The 23,979-nt window shown below is 41.5% G+C and overlaps 2 protein-coding genes across 3 annotated transcripts; one reads left to right on the top strand and one right to left on the bottom strand.

Moving 5' to 3' along the window:
• Positions 1–930: 930 nt before the first annotated feature.
• Positions 931–11,451, top strand: RB195_019960 (uncharacterized protein; the record flags this gene model as incomplete). 2 transcript variants are annotated; one of them, XM_064188050.1, is made up of 9 exons in its annotated part: positions 931–1,015; positions 2,004–2,109; positions 9,866–9,923; positions 10,025–10,097; positions 10,350–10,442; positions 10,881–11,005; positions 11,067–11,151; positions 11,203–11,306; positions 11,371–11,451. In XM_064188050.1, the coding sequence occupies 9 exons, from the start codon at positions 931–933 to the stop codon at positions 11,449–11,451; spliced, it is 810 nt and encodes a 269-aa protein (XP_064043930.1). The 2 variants fall into 2 exon arrangements, with proteins under 2 accessions (XP_064043930.1, XP_064043931.1); XM_064188049.1 differs by lacking the exons at positions 931–1,015; positions 2,004–2,109 and adding an exon at positions 5,077–5,126.
• Positions 11,452–11,620: 169 nt separating this feature from the next.
• Positions 11,621–18,193, bottom strand: RB195_019959 (uncharacterized protein; the record flags this gene model as incomplete). The annotated part of the gene is made up of 9 exons (XM_064188048.1): positions 11,621–11,853; positions 14,314–14,839; positions 16,637–16,729; positions 16,822–17,006; positions 17,147–17,236; positions 17,489–17,547; positions 17,642–17,773; positions 17,845–17,909; positions 18,146–18,193. The coding sequence occupies 9 exons, from the start codon at positions 18,191–18,193 to the stop codon at positions 11,621–11,623; spliced, it is 1,431 nt and encodes a 476-aa protein (XP_064043929.1).
• Between the last annotated feature and the right edge of the window lie 5,786 nt (positions 18,194–23,979).

Raw genomic sequence — 23,979 nt, 5'->3', positions numbered from 1 at the left:
CTGTGTTTCTTCTGCTCTTCGAATAATTTACAAAATGAGTTCAAGTGTGCAAACTGTGCAACTTCTCAAGCTTTCTTAAACACCACTTTAATTGTTTTTTTTTTTCGGATAAAAGCACAGCCATGTAACTCGAATTCTCGAGTTTCTCAATACCTGTAAATTCGAAGCTGGAATATCTGAAGTTGAAAAACAAAAAGAGTACTCTGTCATTCCAATACTTGACTAAACATTTGAATCTCACTCAATTTCTTTGTTTGTAAAGATATAGGAAGTAGACACGTTGAAAAAAAAAATAGAAATATTCGTACGTTTGCATCCCTGCAACTGATGCAGCCTCCGTCGAAACTTCTGTACTCTGACGATGGATAGAGTGAAGCAACGACAGGAGCTAAGCTCCACCTGGCTCCTTTAGCAAATGAGCGCGCTATTATTGTTAAGTAACCATCTGGAATTTTATAAAGATATGGGAAGGAGATAGTGCGACGCAGAATTTTGGTTCTTTACTTTGCTCCAAGACAGCCACTTGTAGGGGCAGTCACTGTTCTTTTCTTGTGGTAAAAAGCGCTGTTGACAGCAGCGGCCGTGGCACCGCTTCCAGCATTTCAACGTTTTGCTCAAACATAGACGCTGATGGTGCTGAGGCAACGTGTAATTATTCAAAGGAGAATTCGTGGAATTAATAGCACTCGTTGAATGTGTGTAACCAGATACGTGCGACCTGTGCCTTCTTTTAGACCAGGGGAAAAGAAAACGTGCCTGTGTGCGTCATCATAGAAAGAATGTACTTTGCAGCAGACGCATCACGTGCAGTGAGTTGAATGAACTCGTTGACGACTCTGTGTGTGGACCTGAAGCCGGGTGCAGTTGCCTGAGCGACTGCGCTAGAATGGATTTCAAGGGAACAGCAATCAAGCTGAGCACGCGATCAAGATGAGACCTTTACTCACATCTGTAGTCCGACAACAGCAGGCGAGGATCCTGACTCGATCGCAGCAGCTTTCGGAACAGCAGTACGGTTCAGAACGTTGTAACTCAGTTTAAGTTCGTTGATTTCTCATCGATCGGTTAAAGACATCACCCCACGAATCTGGAGTGGTACGGATTTCCGGTGGAGTATTCGTATACGGGATCGTAGATTATTTGGAGAAGGGTGATTCCGTCCATTTTTTCCTAATTGCCGCAGAAAACTGCCCGGAAGTTACGACATTTTCCACAAGGAGTTCGATCGGAGCGCGCCAGCCTTGTGCACGCGCGCATCTTCCGAGCCGTTTTTTACGGCTATTAGGAAGAAATGGACGGAATCACGCCCCTCTCCATAATCTACTATCCCGTATACAAATACTCCATCTGAAATCCCCACCACCTCAGATTCGTGGTATGCCGGCTTTAAGGTATCACCCCACGGAATCGACATAGTACAGAGATCCGAGTGAAAACGTAAAGCCCGTGCTGTAGGTTACGGGTTGCGCTCATCTTCCTCTAATCGTCTACCTTTAACAATCACAAACTCTCTTCAAAAGACAGGTGTTCGCTTTGGATTTCTGGGTTTTCAGCTACTACGTGAGAATTTTCGGATACGTTTGTAACACAGTAACAAAAGTAAACAGAAGGATGAAATATCAAATACAGTATTCTATTGGTATTCATGCAGGTAGTTCTCATTTATGAATGTAGGTAAAATCGGATTTTTTTTTCGCAAGAAAAATTTGATGGAAAGCCTCTACTTGTCGGAAGTTTGATGCCAGCTGCATTTGTTGTGTTGTAAAGATATCTTTCCACCTCATTTCTTTGGTTCACATCGAATTCTTCATCATATTCGTATTGAATAGCACCAGTGACTAGCTAATAACCAGCTCTAGTTTTATTCTTTTGTTGCACCATTGTGCTTCAACGATTCATGTGTTCTTTTTCCCTGAGAAGACGGTCATGTTCTTCCACATCCTGTTCAAGAATATGCAATATGTTTTCTTCGGAAATATTCTCGAATTACTGTAGTTCTATAGGAAGAGAAGAACTATATGACAAAAGGACCAGTTTCATTTGTCTCTTTGCTCGTCATCACGCTCCGCTAACAGCAGGCCAAGGTCAGCACGATAAAAATATCATAAGGCTTGTGGGTTGATTATCAGCCAGACTAATCTTATCTCATTTTCTCTTTCTACTTCTGAGGGAAACTCCGTAGAGATGCTGCCCTCGTTATCACCTGTGCAAATACGTAGTAGAACGTAAAAATCCATATTACACTTAGTAGTTAGTTGCTGGTCTCGTGCACCTGTCTCCGATTTCTGTTCACTTCAGGATTAGCTTGACGGCTGGTTCCGGAGCGATTTTTATTGTTGGGCTTTTTACTGTACTGGAAGAGCACGAAGAAATATAGTCGGGTCAAAACGACATGAAGCACGGTGCAGTTCCGTAAGCGGTTGCGCTCGGAGCGGTGCGGTAAAGCGTAGCGGCTAGGATCGAGATTTGAGGACCATTGCTACCACCATTTATTGCTGCAGTTTCGATTCCAACCACTATCTCCACAGTGCCGCTTCGAGCGAAACCGCTTGTGCAACTGCACCATGCTTCATATCGTTTTGACTGTACTTTACATAGCTTCCGAGTACTGCAGCAAAGCCGTGAAACATTTTACAACCCCAGAAACCACGACGATCAGGATCAGCAGACTGATCAGTCCCGGTAACAGTAGTGTGAAAGTAATGTACAACAGACAATTGATCGAATTAGTTGGCAGAACAACATTTTACACCTGTGTAAATGATGAAATTCATTTTACACATCTTTATTTTAACGTCGAATGCAAAGAGTTGCCTTGTCGAGTTGACTGATAAGTCTGATGCTCTTGATCAATCTTGATCGTTCTGTATTTGTAGGAAATGTTTCAAATTTCACTGCGATACTTGCCGGTCTATTTACTGTGAACTACGCTCGATCTCTATTTACACTTGCAAGGAACTTGATATTGAAAATTTTCTCAGAACTCTGCATTAAAGACCCAATTGCCAACCGATTGTATGAACAGAATCTTCTGCTGTTCATGATGCTCCGTTTTATTTTTTACTTTTTTTTCAAAGATTTCTACTATTATGCCTTGAAGAATATTAGCGATTTTGCATCCGGGAGAACAACGAATGTTTCAATAGTATTCGTGAGCTCTCTATTCATTCCAAATAGCACCGTTTTATTTTCCATGAATTTCGATGGCTATGGAATGTAAAACTAATTTTCTTTTATCACTTCTATCTGCACTGGAATTACTACAACTGGCGCTACCGTGCAAGAATTAAGTGATTCATGCTTTTGTATGATTTCTTGGGATGTTAAAATTACTTACCTAGTTCACAAAATGGATTCAGCTACGCCTAAAAGACTTCGGCTCTATCTTTTCTTTGTTTTTTTCCAATTATATCTCCTTCTTTGACCTCTCACGTTGAACCACGTTTAAGGTTAATTTTGTCCTCCATCATAATTGTGCTTACACAACAAGGCTACAGATGTCACTTTTCTCCAAAATGGGAACAACTTCGAAAATGGGACTTTATTTTGATGGTTGCAAATGTTCCACTCCTTTGAGAAGATTCCACTCTTTCTACTTCTCAGTCTTTCTCGGCAATTCTCTCGTTAGTCTTTAACGAGACACCTTAAAATTTCTTTGAATTAATTGAGGCAGTCTAGCGTAAAAGAATTTACTAACTTTGCTAATAAAAGAGCTACGACTGAATAACTCATCACTTGCTGAGCGACAGCTGTGGCCTTAGAAAATACGCCCCCTAATATCCCTCCTGCTTACTGCATCTCTTTTAAAGGAATCTGTGGTGGTGCGGGTTTCAGGTGGGTTATGCCCATACGGGTTCATAGAACCAAAGGGGTGGTGCCTTTACGGTGAGGAGGGTGTGCCGTAAAAATGGCCCGGAAGATGCGGCTTCGAGCGTTCCGTGGTGCTATTTTCTATAAGTTCTATTGTTTCTACGAGTTCTATTTTAGCGTGCTAGCCTTGTGCATGCGCCGCATCTTCCGGGCCGTTTTTTTTTACGACAATTAGGAAGAAATGGCCGGAATCGTCCTCTTCCCTATAATCTACGACCCCATAGCCATAACCCACCTGAAACCCGCACCCCAGATTCGATTCGTGGGTGATGCCTTTAAGTCCTAAATACAGGATCCTCAATTTTTCTCTTTCACGCACGTACCAAATATAGGTAGGTGTTCGAAACCCTCTAAGAGCATCTTAGGTTCCAAAAGTTTTGACCGGAAGAAACTGGAGCAATGTGTACCTTTGTAAACGTGCGAAGATTATCGTGAAGATGAGACTAGGTAATTTGGTCCACCTTTGTTCTAAGCACTTATGACACTTTCTACTCACTGACTTCTTGTATCGCTGACGTACCCACAAATCTCTACAGTGTTTCACGGGGGTTTTCCCCCCAATACGGTCTCCAATATTCTTCCTTTCTTCCTGTGATTTGCATAAGTTCATCCTCCTACTGTAGATAATCCACAACAATCTTTTTTGCCGCTGTTTCTTTTCTTCTATAGCTGCTTATTTCTGAAAAACGTGAAAATATGAGAAACCAAAAAATCGACACAATTAATACGAAAGATTCTTTTGCAGCTGCAAAAACCGGCTGTGAAAACCTTCAGGTTAATTATTAGCGCTGGATCATTCGCTTGTCTGGAATGTATCTATCGTCTGACCCCTTGAAAATCATTGAATACATCTTTCCTACATGTAGTCATTGAACACGAGAAAAGTGGTAATTCAAGGCCATTATCAACGGAGTGTTCACTTGACATCTGCGATCTTTCACTGAATAGACTGGTTGTTGATTCCTCGAAATGTCCTTTTTTTCTTGGATAATGGATAGGTCTAACCTAGTAGTGCAAATTAAAGTAATTCAGAAAGTTCTCTCTACCCTTTAAAATTGTCCAGAGCAGTTTGAATGTTCTCTTGTCTTGAAACCTCGGCATATTCTCTCTGTGTTTTGTGATAGTGTGCCTGCGAGGTTTTTAGATGGAATCTTTATTTGCCTGACGTTTCGGCTTTTTCGCCATCTTCAGAGGCCTAAATAGAGGATGACTGGAGCAGTGCTACGTTTATCCCGTCAAGTGCCACACTACCCTGGGTCAGTGTTTCGATAGTCGTTCAGGGTAGTGAAAACAGAAACCTATCTACATTGAAAATGGTCTTACGTCATTGTCCAGGGCATTTGGAACAACTTCACACAACGTTATGTTCATTCATCTTTCGGTTGCTGCTCTAAAAATCCTATCAACCCCTCCAACAGCAATCTTTCAGATGTACATACATAATCCGTAAATTAAGATACTATTTCGAATATCTCCAAGAAGAACAATTGAGGTTCAGAGAAACTTAGGAATCTCTGGAAAGAAAAGACCTGGTATGATCCCCGTGGTACCTTCAAAGTTCGATTTTGCACAAGAGCGTATCTAATCGTTTGCTTTTTGTCTGCGCTCGTTTGCCATGATTTATTACTAGTGTTCAAGGTTATCGTCAATCTGAAGTAATTACGTACAATAATGTTCTTCGCACGATGGCAAAAGTTGACTGAAACAATGATTTGGATGTAATGACATTCGAAATAGATGAATCCATATATGTAAAGCTCTTCAATACTCTTAGCGGAACCAGTTATTGAATGGCGGAACATTCGTAGGCGCATATGTATGTAGGTGAAGGTATTTAACACAGGCTGAGTTTCACTCCAACTGTACCAAATGAAGCCTTATCCTACGGTAGCAAATTCTTCTTTTTTCTCTTTTCTTTTCTTTCTCTTCTCTTTACATCATCTTGTGTTGTCACTCATTTCCTTGAGATCTTTTCATCGTCACATGAAAATTGTACAGTATGCTTGTTTTAGCTGTTTGACCTACTCCGAAGAAGAGTAGCTACCAGGTGGCGTTTACTGATTTAAATATTTTCCAAACTCTAGAAAGACTGAGAAACCAGAGGAAAGTCGCACAAACTCGATTAGGAAAAAAAACTCTAAGAAAAAAAGTAACTAAGTAAAATCCTAAGTAAAAACTATAAATTCTGTTGAATGTGGTAAGCAAAGATCATATCGTTTGATTTGCGATAGTAATCGATTCTGCTCTGCGTCCATGACTTGTACTGGACTGGAAATGGCGACTTTCCACGCATTCACTTCTTGTATTTGCTGACGTACCCGCGGATCTGTGCTGTGTTTCACGCGGTTTTTTCCCGTATTTTTTCATTGTTCCTGTAATTCGCATACGTTCATCCTGTTCATTGCAGATAATCCACAACAACCTCTTTTTCATGTTTTCCTTCTGTTGTGTTGCTGCTTATTTCTGAAAAATGTAAAATCGTGAAAAAGGGGAAAAAAGTGACTGTGTTTGTTGGGAAATTCCTGATTGAATTATTTATTTCATATTTAGAACTGATAGTCAGAAGTGTTAAGCTATGCGTACTGTATAGCCGGATTTGTGAAAGAAAACTAAGGAATTTGCAACAAGAAAAAGAAATACTTTTTATCACGGTCATTTCTGACATCTTGTAAACCTCATGCCACTATAGGGATTTTTAACCAAGTTGAACTGAAATAAGCGATTGTTTTTGAGTCCTTCCTTAGCCCTGCTCCTGAATCTTTTGGATTTTACTGTTCTGTTATAAAGGACGTGTAGAAGTGCAACGCGGGTGCTAAGAGGTTAGGCACCGACTGGAGGTCGATGAACCGAAACAGCCTTTCACCCCTTGGATGACGATAAATTAGTGACAGACTCGTTCGAGGAGGATAAAACCACTGATTTGATTCAGTGCCCAGCCCCCTCAAGTTATTCTTTACGCCGTGCACGCGTCCACAAACACATTGCACATAACAAAGGAGTAAGTTGCGCGTAAAACGTTTTGCAACGTGCAGAAAAGGTCGAGAGGACGAGAGGTGCACCGTCTCTAACATTCCATAAGGATAATAAGGAACTATAGTAGGGCCAAACGACATGAATCACGCTACAATTACGTAAGCGGTTGCGCTCGAAACGACACGGTGTAGAAAGCGGTTGGGACCAAGGTGGGACCATGGCGAACTGCAGCCACGGATGATGCTAGTAAGGGTTTCACTCTATCCTTACCGCTGCGCTCCGCCGTACCGCTTTGAGCGCAGCCGCATATCCATCGTACTTCATGTCGTTTTGACCCGACTATACATACTTGGACTTCTCAGTTCCGCCTTTTTTGGCGCTGAACTGGAAATACTCATTTTGGTACGAGAATATGTTGGCTGATGGTGTATGATGACGTTGTACGATGTTGCAGGCGGCCAAGGATGGCAATGATGTACAAGTGGATGTAAAGGTTCAGCTGCAGAAAAACGAACATAGTTATTCGATGACATCGTACACATGCACGATACGAGCTTTGAAAACCTCGCTAAAAGAAGAGTTTGCTCCATTTGATTAATCGTCGTTGTTTGATGGATCATCTTCACACAATTCTTGTCGCCTGTTTCGTAAGAGATTGTTGTTTGTTTTAAAGTTCCAAAACACGAGAAACGAAGAATTTCTAGTAGTCTTTTTTTTTAAATTTTGCTCATTCAGTCATTCATTCGTCCACCACTGAAGTGTTTCTGAAGTGAAGTGGAGCGAGGAACAATGAAAAGAAGAACTAAAAAGATGAAATCTGTGGGGAAGTCACACTTTATAGAAATGGATTGTGAAAACGGCTTTGAAAGAGCACCAGGAAGCCAAAATGCTACTGGAGCAGCGAAACATTTCTGCCAATTAAATGCATTTTTTCTTCCTCCATTCGGGGAAATTTCCTATGTACGGTTTTGGAGATAGTTTCCGAAAATCACAGTGAAACCCCAAAAAAACTCGCTACAAATCCGAGGAATAGAGGCCTAAGGAGCGTCGGGGGCATAAGTTTACCCAACGAAACAACCCCTTACAGCAAAAGGAGGGAGTGACGAGAGAAACCACATAAAATGGATTCTCGAATGAATGCGTTAAGAAGATTGGGCTTTGTTTTAACTGGTAACATTATCACCAATCCACTTTGCATCTGTGCTTACGGATTTGTATTTTTCGCTGGATCACCTTTTTTCGGTCGCGCCTGCAAAGAGCTCTATGCTTTCCTGTATTATTGCGAATTCTAGGATGACAAGTAGTCAACACAGTACGAGTTGCTTACCATTTTCTAAAAATATTTCTCAGTATTATTCACTAAAAAATGAGGGAGATGCAAAAGTAGGAACCTGAAAGTTTGCACTATTCATTTCCTCTGTTTTGAATGTGGAGAATCTTTACTCGATGTGAGAATTTCCGAAGGAAATATGAGAGAGCGATGTTAACCTTGAATGCAGTTAATTATTCTCGTGATGGGGAACGTTTTAGCGTCACTAACTCTTAGTGAACTTTGCTGTTCGGCCTCAACGGAACGCCGCAGCCTATAAGCATAGGAGTACGATGATGAAGGTCGCGCCCTTCCGATAATCGCCGTGCAACCCGTCGGTCTAATTGCGAACTAGGATTAGCCATCTCGCGGCTGTACATAACTTGCCGTTCTGTTCCATTCTGTACTTTATTCCGCACAGGAGCTCAGGACTTTTGTATTAACGAACATCTCGACAATGTTCACTTTACCACTTCTTTCTGGCACAATTTTCTACAACTTAGGTAGAGTGGACATTTTTATGGACATCACATGAGTTCTGCTTAAAATTATCTTACTACTGTATTTATTATTAACTTTGTAAGTAATGAAGTAACAGTAACCGCAATTTTTTACATTTGGTACAGAATAATATCGTCAGAAAAAGCGAAAAAATCAAAGTTCTGAATTCAACTAGAATTTTCTGGAGCATTCCAGAGAGAAAATGAGCAAATCGGAGCATTTTGTCTTTCATTTCTCTATAGTGATTTGAAACTATACACTTCTGCGGAAATCTCTCTGAAATGCTACTGAAAGATCTCAGTTAAGACATTTTCAATCAACCGATGCTATCCTGAAGAATGCTGCAAAAACCTGCAGCCTCCTTCGGCTCGTAGCGATCACCGTTTGTCGCAGGACTAGAAGGCGCTGTATTTGAACTCATGGAATTTAAGTTTTATTTTATTTTGATCAAAATTATTGTTCAGTGAAATCAATGACATATCTGCAAAATACCGATGGAAATTTTGAATGACTGCATTTTTGCATAATGACCCTGGAAGCAGAAAATATGTCAATGCATTCGAGTGAATGCTTTTAACATTTTGCCATACAGTGGATTTGTTAGTCTCTTGGAATTTTTCCAGTAGTCGTATTTCTAACGAAAATACTATATAAATCATTCCTTCTGTAATAAAAACACTACATTTTTTTTCTGGAATAGTTTTATCTCTTGTTTAGAGAATTCTTTGTCATTCAAATTCCCTTCCAACGATTGCGAATCCAAAATTAAGCCGTATAATTCGTGGTGAACAATCGTGGACGCTGGCGGGATAGGAATTCAATTTCGGCTGACTCATTCCCAGACGCTTTCGTCTCCGCACATTTACAATCGTGCAACTGTGCGCGTTCGCCAACCGCACACAGCCACAGATTGCTCAGCCACATTACGTGAACTCCTTCGATTTCTACAAGCACACTACGTTTTTAACGTACGACGTTTTGTTTAGACACATTATCACTTCGTTTTCTTTCACATGACTATTTCTTCTTGAAAATTTTCTTGAAAACTTCTTCCTTCTTGAAAAAATCTCGCAAAACCATTTCTTGAAAAAGATCGTGTCTCATTCTTCCCTGCTCATAAAGTGAACTTTTTTTGGTTCTATCTCATTGCTCAAAACGATTACTCAAATTTGTAAATTTATATGCTTGGTACAATACGAGATTCTCTTCCAGAATGGAGTACAAGTTCTACTATTTCCCCGGACGTGGACTCGGAGAGATTTCTCGCCAGGTTTGCCTATGTTTTACCAATTTTTCGCCACTGATATCTGTATTCGAAGGTTATTTACTATGAACATTGAAACTTTGAAAAAAAGAGGCATCCTTGTTCAGCTGTTCGCCTTGGCTGGTGTTAAATATGAAGACATTCGCGTTAGCAAAGAACATTGGCCACAGTATAAGCCAAGTAAGTTGCACTTGATCATTTGTTAGATTTGATTTTAAGTCTATTTGCTGAGTAGATCAGGTAAGGAAAGCATTCCATGGTGGAATTTTGCACCCCTTCACGGAGTACGAGAACTTGTTCTTCCTGAATTACAATTACAATTGAATTTTACAATTCTCCCTGAATTTCAGACACTTTCCAACTTCAGCCATTTGACAAGGTCTTTCTAGTACACACACTTTCTCCTTGCCCTCTTGAGTATCGTTATTTCAGAGATGCCATTCGAGCAAATGCCCGTCCTGGAAGTTGATGGACAACAGATCCCACAGTCGTTGGCTATTGCACGCTACTTGGCACGAAAATTCGGTAAAAATTTAATTGCGATTATTAATTTTCTTGTTCTGATAGGCTACAGTGTCTTTATGTGAAAAAAATGTGCTTATGTTGCGCTTGAAAATAACATTTTGTGACGGTCCAGTTCTTCTAATTCACAAACCTTCACCCAGATATGGCCTAGAATTATAGCGAAATCGAAAAGTCTTGATTTCTGGTGCAATATCGCGTGATAAAAGTTTGTAGCGCTGCCACACGCTTGCCTCTGTTCCGAGAATGGAGTTGGGCGAAGTTCTCGCCTACTGTAAAACCGTTGGAGGCACAATGGAATTCTGAATTTTCTTTTCACCAGACTGTAACACACCTCCTAGCGTTGCCTAATTGCACTTATGTAAATGACGATTTTCGTAGTAAATGGGTTCTGTCTGTCCCATTGTGTTTGTGCGAGGTTCTTTTACTGAATTCTTTCAGGATATGCGGGAAAGACTCCCTACGAAGAAGCTATTGTAGACGCAATTGCGGATCAATACAAGGATTTCTATGTTCAAATAAAAGAATACTACTATCCAGCCCTGGGACTTGCTGAAGGAGATGTGGTATGATAGTTTAAGAACTCCTGCCACAATTGTAAAAGACCGTCTAGCAGATTTTTCTCAGGAAGCTGCAAAGAAAAACATCTTGATCCCTGCACGTGATCGATTCCTTGGCTACATGACCAATTATCTCAAGAAGAGCAGCTCTGGTAGGATCTTATCAAATTCATAATCTTTCGCCTGAATATAAGTTGATAAAGGTTTCCTCGCCGGCAACGATCTAACATATGCTGATTTGATCATCGCTGAGCACGTTTTTACTATGCGTAGCGTGTTCCCGGAGTACACTGAGGGTTTCCCAGAGGTTGGTCGCACTTTCAATTTTTTCCTTCAAAGTTCTCTTGATGCCGTGGTCTAACATCGTTTAGATCGAAGCACACTATGAGAAGGTCACCTCTGTACCGGCTCTCAAACACTGGATGGAAACTCGCCCAAAAACTCAGTTCTAGAGTCTAGGAAGCGCTTGGACGAGTGAGATCATTCAAATATTGTCAAACGTTGTATTTCATAATTGTTAATTTTTTCTTCGCACTTGGAAGAAATCGTACATTGTATGCGAAAAATAAAATAAATTAATAAACAAGGAGATGTAACAATCAACAACAGAAGTATGAATGTTTAGAACAGAGTTTCCTCAACCATCCGATCCATACCTAGATTTTTCGCTCTTTTTTCGAGCACCGCCTTCAGTTTTTCTGTAGACGGACCATCATATTTCTGTCTTACATCGTCCAAAATTGCATTCCACTCTTGAAGTGAAGAGAATTCCAAGCGATTGAATTCTTTCAGTAGTTGCAGATGAGTTCTCAAGACATCTCGAGTCACATGATGCAAATTCGAGGAACAAAACTCTGAAAATTGTTAGGTTAGGTAGAAATTCATGGAATAATAATATTTTCTCATAAATTTTTCCTAAACCACAACTGTGTGCACAACGACACATAAGGATCTCATCAGCATCAGAAAAAGCAAGAAATAACCATATATTTAATTAGCAAAATTATAGAGGTGAAATTCTTTTTACCTCTTTTTTTTCCTTTAATGACATTTACTCCGACATTTTAAGCTTCTTCACTGAATGTTTGTCCCCATAGTTGGTCTTTTTTCTTTCCTAATGGTGGTTAGCCGTTCACGGATACCAAATGTTGTTGGGTCCTACGTCTAGAGGTCCTCTGTCCCGTTACACATTCGCTCAGGGCTCTAGACGAACTCGTTCCTCCTGAATTAAGTAGATCACGCAAAGTTTAGGGGAAATTGTAGCGAGCTCTACCATTTCTTGTTTTTGTTTATAGCACACCTGCAGGTGCGTTCTGATCGCGGTTGATTGGTGATTATTGGTTGCGATTTCTGGTCGGTGGCAGTGCCGGTGCGGCGCGGGAACCAGGTGTTTTTGAAAGTCGGGCGTTAAAACAGGAGGAACGTTCGGCCGTGTTATAGTCCACTTCTCGTCCCACACCTTTCACTTTCAGTTGCTATCATACAGCCATGGACATTAGAGCAATGCTCATTCACGTATGATTGTTTTCTAAAAAATGGCAAGTCGGTAACGGGGGTTAAGCGTGAATTCCGTCGGAGATTCAACAATAATCGAAATGACTCTGTTCCAATCTTCTTCGTTGGAATAATAATCTCAGAACAGGAGGTACAATAACGAAACCGACCTCCTGGTCCTCAATGTAGTATGCGTACTGGAGAGAACCTTGAAAGGCTCAGACAAACAGTACCGTCCGAATCACTTAAATCGAGAGAGACATCACTGACGTAATTTTCCGCCCATGAATTGTTAAAATGTGTTGTTTTTATCTACGTTGTTTGTCAATAAAATTTGTTTAAACCCAAAATTAACGATCTTACTATTGGTTAGAAAAAAACTCGGTCCCCGTGCCGCCCCTGGATTTGTACCACAGAAACAACTCCGACCACGCGACTGCAAATTTGAAATCCCTGTGGGTTCACTTATTAATATTGGACGGATTTAACGGAACAGTAAAATGTCACCAGGAGAGAACCTCGATGGGTGAATTCCCTTCCCAAGCCTCTAATCCCTTTGTTGTCGCTGAAGTGAACATGTTTGGGAGGATAACAACCCTGATTTGATACAACTGTGACCCCGCTAGTCACTGTTTAGGCCGCATGCGGCTTCATGAACCTGCACGGTTCTGAACCCAAGTCGAATGCGTTTGTGCACTTGAAATGGATTTGTCGGCTTTAGCCAATTTATTCTTGGTGTGACACATTTACGCCTCATTACTTAAACTAAAAGATAAAATCACTGGCGTATCAATCCACTTGGGATGCGCCAACGCTTTTACTGGAATTCGTAGTCGTTGAGGTTTTGGAACGCGTGTTGGCCTATACAATGACTTGCGGGGGCCAGCCGATGATCAAGTCATTGTTTTTATCCTCCCAGGCAAGTCTGGTACCAATTTATCGACCCCGGAGGGATGAAAGGCTTGATGAGCACCAGGGCGGATTCGAACCTCCGATCGATCGTGCAGAAAGCGGAACCTCCAACCGCTACACCACACCCGCCCCATTACTTAGCTAAATTAAACATAGTGTTCATGGTTTCGCCGCAAAAACTTTAACGACAGTGTAGTGACTACATCTAAATGAACTGTAACTGGATATTCCACCCTTACGAACACTTTCAAAGAATTTTAAAGGCAGACTACAATGAAATAGAAATCTATTCACAAAAAAATGGTGCTAAAGGTATAAAGTGGGGACGTGAACCTGTTCACGTTCAGTTCCACGTTCGTCCGTGAAAAACGGCGTGGGAAATGGCTTCTGTGTACGACTTTTTCCGCGAGACACCTTATTCGGCCAACTTTGTACATGCGCCCATTTCCTCAGCAACCTAACCATTTCTTTTGCTTGAATGCGCCTCTGAAGAGAATTCATTGACTTTGGACTGCACGCAGATATAGCGCCCGCGTTCCGAGCTGCCTCGTGGCAAAAAAAGGTCAGTAATGTCGTTTCACACGCCGTTTTTTAGGAGAACTGAGGGGATTGGGAAGTGTACACACTTCGTACTCGTAATATATACCCTTAACCTTATCACCAGCGACGAATGGGTTGAATCCGTGCAAGCTCTCGCAGAAGATCGAGAAGGTTGGGCAGAACTGTGTTCAAGGACGGCACACCTCGGCGAAGATGCGGGTAATCGCGTCAGGCGATAACATCAGCCGATCAAATCAAGTAAGTCAAACCTTATCATTTCCTGGAGAGATCCCAGCATCGTCAATTTATAGTAAGCTGCCTTTGAAACACTTCTTATTTAATTGGCAACAATATCTAACTGATTTCACCTGGTAGTCGTTCCGTTCCGTTAAATATTTCCGTCTGTGTGCTGTGTTCGACAGGAAAAGTGTAGGGGGTTGCTTCCAGGGCTGGTGGGGAACGACGTGAGTCACTCTGTTCCGGCGTCGCTACAGCAGTCGACGCAGCTGACTTCGGTGCGGACTTCCGCGAAGCGCGTACATTTTTCCGAACTCCAGACGTAGATTTCCGACTCTGGTTGTCGACCGACCATTGACGGGAAGTTTTTTCAGCATTTCCCACAGCTCCATGCTCATCCTCTGCCAACGACAGGGGAGAGTCACTCCCTGATGATCTTACGCTTTTTCTACTTTGCACAGTGATCTGCTTTGCTTTACTATTTCCTGATTTCATAGTGCTGGCTTCTTCTTCATCGGAAGAATCAAATTCTTCTACTCTCCGGCTGCGTTTTTCGTCACTAGTTCTGCTGTCACCGGATGGTTTGTCGGCCTCCGGTGAGCCTCGCAGTGTTGACGACTCCGAGCTGGCATCGGATATCGCACCCTCAGTTGCGGACTGAAAACAAAAAATAAATGTCCTAGGGTTTATAAATGTACAGAAACAAACTATGGTTAGCACCGAACAGCGAATCTGAATGAATACTCGAGTCTTATTTGAGTTCGAATAATTTGAAGATCCAACCATCCGGAAGAGGCTTATTCTGTTTTATTCAAGAGATTGAACCTTCAAGAAGCGCTCTTTTTGAATATTCTAAACCAATTTGGTTTGGAATTTCAAATGTGTTCGAAGACCAACCCTTGTGAAGTGAATATCTTAGCATGGATGTCGTTAGGATTAAGAGTTGTGTGTTTGCTGTTTGTTTCGCATGAAAACGCAGGTGAAATCACTCATATATTATGGGAATTTCGTCAAGTAAAACTTGAAAACGAAAAAACATAGGTGATTTCTGGTCAAGCTCAGACGAAACATTTTCACTCGATGGCGGAAGAAAAAGCAAAGTTGAGAAGCGATTTTGTCGATATATCCGGTAGTGCACCAACCACTCTACCATTTCAAATTAGCGATGGGATTTTATTACTGCTTTGTGGAACTTACCAAGTTTTTATGTAGAACTCTCATATCCCCCATTTTCCTGAGTTTACGAGTTCTGGATGAAAAAAACTACGATGTCTAACAAATTTTCAAGGATCCTGTCAACCTACATCTTTTACGAGTTTTTTCTTCTGGCTATCAAATTCAACGCTGTTCAAATAAATATCCGAACACCCATCTTGGAACTGGACTATCCGACTTCGAAAGATGAATTATTTGGAAAGAAATTCAAGTATTTCTTTAAAGGCATCACCCCACGAATCTGAGGTGGTGCAGATTTCAGGTGGAGTATTCGTATACGGGATGGGGGACTATGGAGAGGGAGTGATTCCGTCCATTTCTTCCTAATTGCCGTAAAAAACGGCCCGGAAGATGCGGCGCCGCACAAGGTTGGCGCGCTCCAGTCGAACTCCTTGTAGAAAGTAGTGCGCCAGAACGCCTGAAGCCGTATCTTCCGGGCCGTTTTTTTACGGCAATCAGGAAGAAATGGACGGAATCACCCCCCTCTCCATAGTCTCCTATCCCGTATACGAATACTCCACCTGAAATCTGCACCACCTCAGATTCGTGGGATGATGCCTTTAAGTTATAACCACAGGTATGTTTCAATGAAAAGTTAGCCTTTCGAAGGGGATCTGAGTATCTTGGCCAGCAAACGAAGATGCTCATACCTCCTCTGACGATTTTGATCTGCTAGTGCTCTTAGGTGAAGAAGTAGTCGTTGAGCTGCTACTTCTTGCTGTGGAACTGGAGCGAGATGACGTGGAGCTACGACTCTGGGAACTATTGGAGCCCAGTGAAGTTGATGCTGATTTCACTTGATCTTGAAAATGAACCGATTTTTGAGGTGACGAAGCTTCCTGGAAAGAATTAATGTGACCTTCTGTTAGCTTCTTTTAATCGAGGTGACCTCATTTCTCTTTAAATAAAATTTTCAAAATTGAAGAAGGTAGGCGTTTAAAAAAAAACCCAAAAAAGATTGAATCCATGTAAATTTGACAAGAAGATGTTGCTTTCAACTACTACATAGTACTTTTGAAGTCTAAATCTAGAGAACCCCACGTTTCTTCATCGATTTCTTTTCGTTTCTGGATGAATGGAGTGGACCTTATATAACTTCCTGAGTCTTTTTCAGAAGGGCCCTTCTTGCATTTTTTTTGTTGTTCACAAAATTCTACCTTTTTTGATTTTTTTTTCTGTGACGGTGTCTCTGCCTGAAACCATTCAAAAATTGTAGTTCTAAAGCATTTCAAACCTTACCTCAAAATCAATGGACTCGAGATCACTACCGCTCTCGATTGCAGGCCTGAATGGACTCTTTTTCTTGATTGCCTGCGGTTTAGGAGTGACATCCTACAAAGAGATACACAAGATGTTTGCAAATCCATCTAAGCCATTGAATAGATAGCAGAACTAATAAAAATTTGAAACAATATCTCAGATACCTCCGGCTCCTCCTCCGATTCTTCTTGTTGCCCGGATCCAGAGTCTTCCTTATAGGAATTAACAGAATTGATACTGAATCTCCGTGGTTGTTGTTTTTGCAGTTTTGGTGGTTTGATAAGCGAATGGTCGATAGAAGAACGCAGTTCGCGGATCTCATGGATGCTCTTTCTCCCCATTTGTAGACCTTAACAAATTTTGGAAGTAACAACGCTACTTGAGGGATTTCCATAATTCCGTTGTTCTTCTGTTCGAAATGTCAACGACAAAATATTGGAATAAAGAAAAAGAAGCCGAGAAATTTTTAAAGGAATGATATTCTGGTACCTGGTAATTGCTTAGGCAACGCATCACTTTGTTTGTTGTCATCTTTGGCGACATCAAAGGGAAAGTCGAATACGATTCGCTCGCCACCTGCTGCAAAGTAATTTTTTTTTGCAGAGGAGTCGTCAACGTGGACGAGTTCAGTCGGACCAACGCGACGCGTCCGTAGCAAATTCGGGGTCGGCTGGAGCTATCACCCATGTTTTCATCGATGATGCGGCTTTACTGCTCTGTTATCCTTCGTCGAACGCAAATATCCGCCCCGCTACGGACGCGTCGCGTTTGCACGGTCGAATTCGTCTCATTTTTATTGTTACTGCTCGAGATGGGAAAATATGAAATTACCACTCGACGGACTGATAGATGGAGTTCTCTCGGATACGTGACCGTTCTCTTCTGATATACTGAACATATATGAATTTAAAATTCGTACACATCAAGGGAGAGGAACAGTAATGACCCTATAAACATAATATATTCATAATAGCCAAAATACACCTGTCGTCGAATTCGTCGATTGTTGATTCCCTGCGCGTTCGATGCCGAAGCTGTGAGATCATAGATGACAACGAGCCACGTTCCGACGATAACCGAGAGGACTCAAGCAGTGAGTGTTGCCCTCCCACACGTCTTCAATATTAATTCATTTAGAAAAACGTTGAGAAGCTCCTTCCCCTTTAAAAAAAACTTGGAGAACCCACTTTTTCTCAACCTGTTGGTTCTGACGCAAAGCTTTCGTTGCTTTTTCGAGTGATTGCAAGTAATTCTGTAAGATAGGATTTTGGATTGGAATTATTTGAAGTAATACCGTGGTTTTGTGTAATTTTAAGGATCCCCAGACGATGAAAATAATTCACCATGTTATGTTAAGTAATAGATTTTATTTGATGTAATTGGTCTTCTCATAAATAACTTAGTATTTTTACACTTTATTGGTTCTTAAAAAGAGAAATAAAGAGTTTTCTGAACCCGATACGCACTTGAAATCAAAATGAAACTTACCAGCGCAGATTGCGACAAGTTGCTCGGCTGTTTTGATGCGGTGTACATCTGTAAAATTATTGATGGCCTTGTTTTAGAAGTGATAGAAAAGACCGTGAAACAAACAGAATGAAGTCGAATCACGCAGTATTTTTGAGTTAAATGAAAGTGATTTCGCTATCCAACAATGAGGTTAAAATTAGTTAAATCATCTCGAAAAATTTAGGTGAATAGACTTGATAGACTTAATCGGCGTGCGATATTATCGCCTGACGCGATTGCCCGCATCTCGCCGTGGTTTGTCACCCTTCAAGGCATCACCCAACGAATCTGAGGTAGTACGGATTTCAGGTGGAGTATACGGGATAGTAGATTATGGAGAGGGGGATTCCGTCCATTTATTCCTAACTGCCGTAAAAAACGGCCCAGAAGATGCAGCGTATGCACAAGGCTGGCGCTCTCCAATCGTACACGTCGTAGAAAATAGCGCGCCGAAACACCCGAAGCCGTAACTTCCGGGCCGTTTTTTACTGCAATTAGGAAGAAATGGAAGGAATCACTCCTCTCCATAATCTACGATTCCGTATACGAATACTCCACCTGAAATCCGTACCACCTCAGATTCGAGAGGTGATGCCTTTAATCACGGATCTGGCCAACTTTCTCGATCTTCAGCAAGAACCCGCACAAAAATCGTCATTTCGTCCCGTTCCATAGCCTGTAAGACCTGGTGTCTTACAGGCTATGGAACGGGACGCGAATTGCCTATCGACAGCGAGTGAACCGAGTGTCTTCGGTCGAAAATGTGCAATTCAGCGCAACGAAGCGGACAGTTATTAGTTTTTCATAATGATTGCAGAATCTATTCATTCTTAACCACCCCCGAAACGTGACGTCTCACCTAAATTACCTATTGATGCCGAGTGTCCTCAGATCCTCGTTTATCACTCCTCAGTCCAGGTCTTTCATTTTCAGCCACCCTGAACCCGACAGACTCCTCCGGACACGTTGAATAAGGAAACCTGCTGACCTCGGAATGTTACCAAAGAGGCGAAAACGATCGGTGCCCACTTCTGATGATGTTGCAAGATTTTGATACCTCAGAAATGTCAAATACTCAACAACTGTTTTCGCATAAGATTTTCACTGAGACAGAGACTAGGCAAAAGTACCGAAGCAGCCGTTTGAGCAATTTTCTTTCCAAGCAGCATAGGTTCCCTGTCACCGTTGATCGTATATCGCATTCGTAGTTGTCGTTGTTCGTCAGCACATGTAACAGGAATCGTCGACGAGTTCGATTGGTTGCCCGTCCACCCTGATTTCAGTTTAAGTTCTTGGAAAGACCCAGTTTTGCTTGCGCTTATCAAGGCGCAGATAGTTTCAGTAGGCTATCTAGTTTTTCAGTCAGTTATTTTCGATGCAAGGTTTCCAGCATATTGAAACTTCGTTCTGCTTCCGTTCTGCGAATATAACAACTTCATAATGGGGTACTCATAATGGATCAGGGGGCGGGTGTGGCGCAGTCGGTTAGAGGTCCGTTGTAGCCACACGGCCGCTATCATAATTCCCCTCCATAAAAAATTATCTGTCACGGACCCTACGAATTATCGAGGAATCTCCTTGTTGCGTGTTGTGTAGTTTTTTTAATGTTTTTAAGCGGATTATACTGGATCGGCTTATTAAACACTGCGAATCATCGAAACATCGACTGCCCTTATCGAAGTCGTCTTTTCAACGTGCTTTTCGATGCGATAGAGTACCAACAACGCTACTTTGCGTAGTTGATCACATGAGTAATCTAAGAACAATTCGAACACCAGCTATATGTATTGTCGGGTCAGAACGACACGGAGCACAGTGCAACTGCGTAAACGACCGAAGCGGCGCGGTGGAGATAGCGGTTGGAATCAAGGTGAGAACACGGCGAACTGCAGGAATGAACGGTGGTAGAAGAGGTCCTCATTCGATCCTAGCACACCCGCTTACGCAACTGCACTGTCCTTCATTTCGTTTTGATTCTACTATTTCTACATAAATCTTTCAAATAGTAACTGTTGTATGAAAAAGGGCAGTGGCAGGACTCTTCGTGTTCAACTTCGTCCACCGATGACATCATGCGAAGGACAGTTGATCAGTGTCTTCGTCAACTGATCCTGGCATGATGTGCTAACTTCGCATTAGCACAATCAATATGTCCCTTGACCCATTATAAAAGTCGCTGGCGTATCAATCCACTTGGGAAGCGCCAACGCGTTTTACTGGAATTCGTAATCGTTAAGGTTTTGGAACGCGTGTTACCCTATACAATGACTTGCGGGGGCCAGCCGATATGTCAAGTCAGTGTTTTTATCCTCCCAGCCAAGTTTGGTACCAATTTATCGACCCTGGAGAGATGAAAGGCTTGGTGAGCACTAGAACGGACTCCGATCCATCGTGCAGAAAGCGGAACCTCTAACCGCTACACTACACCCGCCCCTACTCTAGCATAAATCCATGAGAAAAGGACGATTTTGGTTAAAACCGTAGTCAAATAACAGCTACCCCACCATAGATGGTTAGACAGTAGAAACCAAAAAAAAAAAAGGAAAAGTGGGACTCAAACCTCACCTTTCTAAGAATTTAGTGTGGGGGGGGAGGGTTGGAAGAAAAAGACAGTGATCTTTATCTTCCAGGCTCCTGAAAATTCAGTAACCAACGGTCAAACAAAGAGCTTTCACACTTACGCCGTATTTAATTTAAATGGATAAATAATAATATAGTGAAGGTGAAGGTCAGTAGATACGCTGTAGTTGCTAAAAGTTGTTGTTAAAAAACCCAAAAATGTATGGTTAACAGATTTCACTTCCAAGTGTTTAGAGAATGAAGGTCACAATCACTATCGTAAATCTACTTTCACTAGTGTCTACTTTCATTAAGTTCCTGTCATACAAGATTCTTCTTTCAAAAAAAGCTCGATTTGACTGCAAATCTGTCAAATCGGGCTTTTTTTAAAAGAAGAATCTTGTATTTCAAAATTTGTATTTGTAAAAGAAACCTGTATTTCAAAATCAATAACGGAATAAAACAAATTCGAAGTGGTTGTGTGGTCAGCAAGACAAGACTATGATCACGCATGGGGCACATATTTTGACCAGTTCAACACATACTGCGACCGCGCCCCACGTTACCATGGGGATATGTCCAGATAGCAATGTTGGTATGGGAGACGTGCCAAATAGAATTTTTGCACCGACCTTACTGGATAGTAGTTGGAAAATTGTTTGTGCTCACTTCTTCATATCCGGTGAGAATGATTTACCATCGTTCTTCGGATGACGACGGAGATTTGAAGATTTAGGATCAGAATCTTCCGTAACCTGTGAAGCGAGAAATATCATGGGAATCCCCAATAGTTTTCATTTCACCATTTAACCACACGTATTCTTACTGAGATAAACAAGGAAGCTGCGGTTTGCATCATAAGACTTTTCGAACCTCTCCAAATCTCATGAAATGGCTCCAATTATGAAGGTAGTGGACCTCCACATGATTGTCACAAATAGAACGTCTTCTTTCCTTCTCTCCGCTTCCATTTTGATTTCGGCAAATCCGCAATCGCTAATTGCAATTGGTATTTAGAGGCAACTGAAAATCTATGGGAGATTTTACAAAATTTAATGAATTACGATCAGTAATTGGCGGTCGGTGATTGGATGGAAATGGTAACGGTTTATGAGCACGTAGAAAAAATTTCGCATCTGATTTTGTTAGGTTCCTTCTTCTTGCTGAAAGAAATGTGTAAGCGAAGTGTCATTCTCATAGCTTAATTGTTATTTTTTTCTTCTACAAAAGTTTTGAGCCACGCAAAAATGCTTCACGAAAGGATTCCATGGCGCTGAGATGGATGTAGCGCACTCAACAGGGGGTCACCCTGTGACGGCATGATCTGTTCGAAACCGCCCTGACGTCAACCAAGCCCTTTATCCACTCGGGGTCAATAAAATGGTGCCATACTTGTGTGGGAGGATAGAAACACCGACTTGATACATCGGCTCCTCTTCGCAACACGTAAAAATGAACAGGTTCATAAACCTCAAACAATTCTGAATTGAATTGCGTAGGAATTGATAGGACTTAATACGACTTGACCGACGCTGTACAATCTATTCTTTGTTCTTTTAAATGTTGAAGAGATCGAACGAGAGACTGATTACGAGTTGCCTATTCTCCTCGATGCAATAACTGTTACACTCGAACTACACACTGAGGGCGACCAAGTTCGTTAAGGCATCGGTGAGCTTTTTTCTTAAACTCGGTTTTTATCGTCTGAGATTTGCATTCGAAATATGATAAAGGATAAATGATAAAGAATGAAGTGTCTGGAATTAATCAAGCCGGTTGGGATGCCCCACCACGTTCACTTCAACTCAGAATCTTTTGAGGAACATGTGACTGGCCTATACAGTGACTTGTGATGGCTAGCCGATGTGTCAAGTCAGTGTTTTTATCATCCCAGACAAGTCTGGTAACAGTTTATTGAACCCCAGGGGGGGGGGGAAAGTTTGGTTGACACTGGGGTGGGTTCCAATCACCGATCGACCACGCAGTCGCAGTTGAAGTTCTTACCGACTGCGCTACACCCGCCCCTTCGAAACATGAGAGGCACTAAATTATGTAAGTTTGACACAGAACCACATGTTGTCATAGGATGTGTTCACAACAAATTTGTTCTTATTGTATAAAATCAAAACAGCCGAATTGTACTAAATGAACTCGAGGATCATGGTTCTATTCCAGATCTAATATGAACACTCAGTTACCATGCACTCTATCAATGTTAAGCGACGTGGCGGTGAGAAACGTCATACACTGCCGTCTCTCACCTTTGGTAATGGGGATTTTCTATCACTATTCAACCCGTCCCATGTGAAATCAGATTGAGAACACATTTATTTCGTCACATTCACCTCCTTGAATTTGTTAGTTTTGAACACAAAAAAGAAGAGACAAGTGGAGAAACTAACGAATGTAGGGAAACAGGCAGATCATAGTCTTCGGTTTACTCTTTATAGAACGAAAATTTATCCCCTGCATCAACTTCAGCTTATCTAAAACATATGTTAGTTCCAAGTCGCCAACTGTTGTCCCATTCACTCAGCCTATGTATTACTAGTCTTAGCCAAGCTTTAGTTTTACATTCCTTCGTTCTAGAATCCCACGGTTATTGCTGAACAGCTATAGGAACGCAAATACGCGTTTTTCTCTTTTTTGTGTCTCTATATTTTATTTCAAATCGTAGAACATTGGTACCAGTACTTAAAAGGAAGTCTTGTTTAACTTGAAAAAAGAACTTTTGCAAAAGTATTTGTTTCTTAAATTCCCAGCGGCCTCAAATTAGCTTGATTTACAGATGTCTGTATCCTCAAAATAGCATTCGGAGGAATTCGTGATTTAGTTTCTACAACAAACAGTCAGGGCTCATCAAGCTGGAATCAAGTGCAGTACAGTTTATTATTTAGTTTCAACTCTCTCTTGAAGTGTAGATCACGAGCATGAGCTTGTTCACTCTTTATTCCCCCTAAAACCTCTTCGCTCGCTTGCTCGCGAACACGGCAAAGAATGGCGTGTTTTAACGTGGCTCGTAGGGAAATTCGAACACGGAGGCCGTTTCTTGGGAAAATTAGTGTGAATCGTTCGTGGTCACATTCATACTAGTAATCTACACCGCTAACATTACCTATAGGTAGAGAAATCCCAAAATTGTCAATTTTGTGGTATGCTGCTTTTAAACTGTGCATAGTGAATCATTTGCGGAATTCCATGATAAAGCAGATTTCTGCATCTTTACACTGCACGTTCGAGTAAGAAGATCCACT

This window comes from Necator americanus, chromosome II (genome assembly GCF_031761385.1).
Source record: "Necator americanus strain Aroian chromosome II, whole genome shotgun sequence".
NCBI classification, from domain to species: Eukaryota; Metazoa; Nematoda; class Chromadorea; order Rhabditida; family Ancylostomatidae; genus Necator; species Necator americanus.
This window is presented reverse-complemented; position numbering and strand designations above follow the sequence as displayed.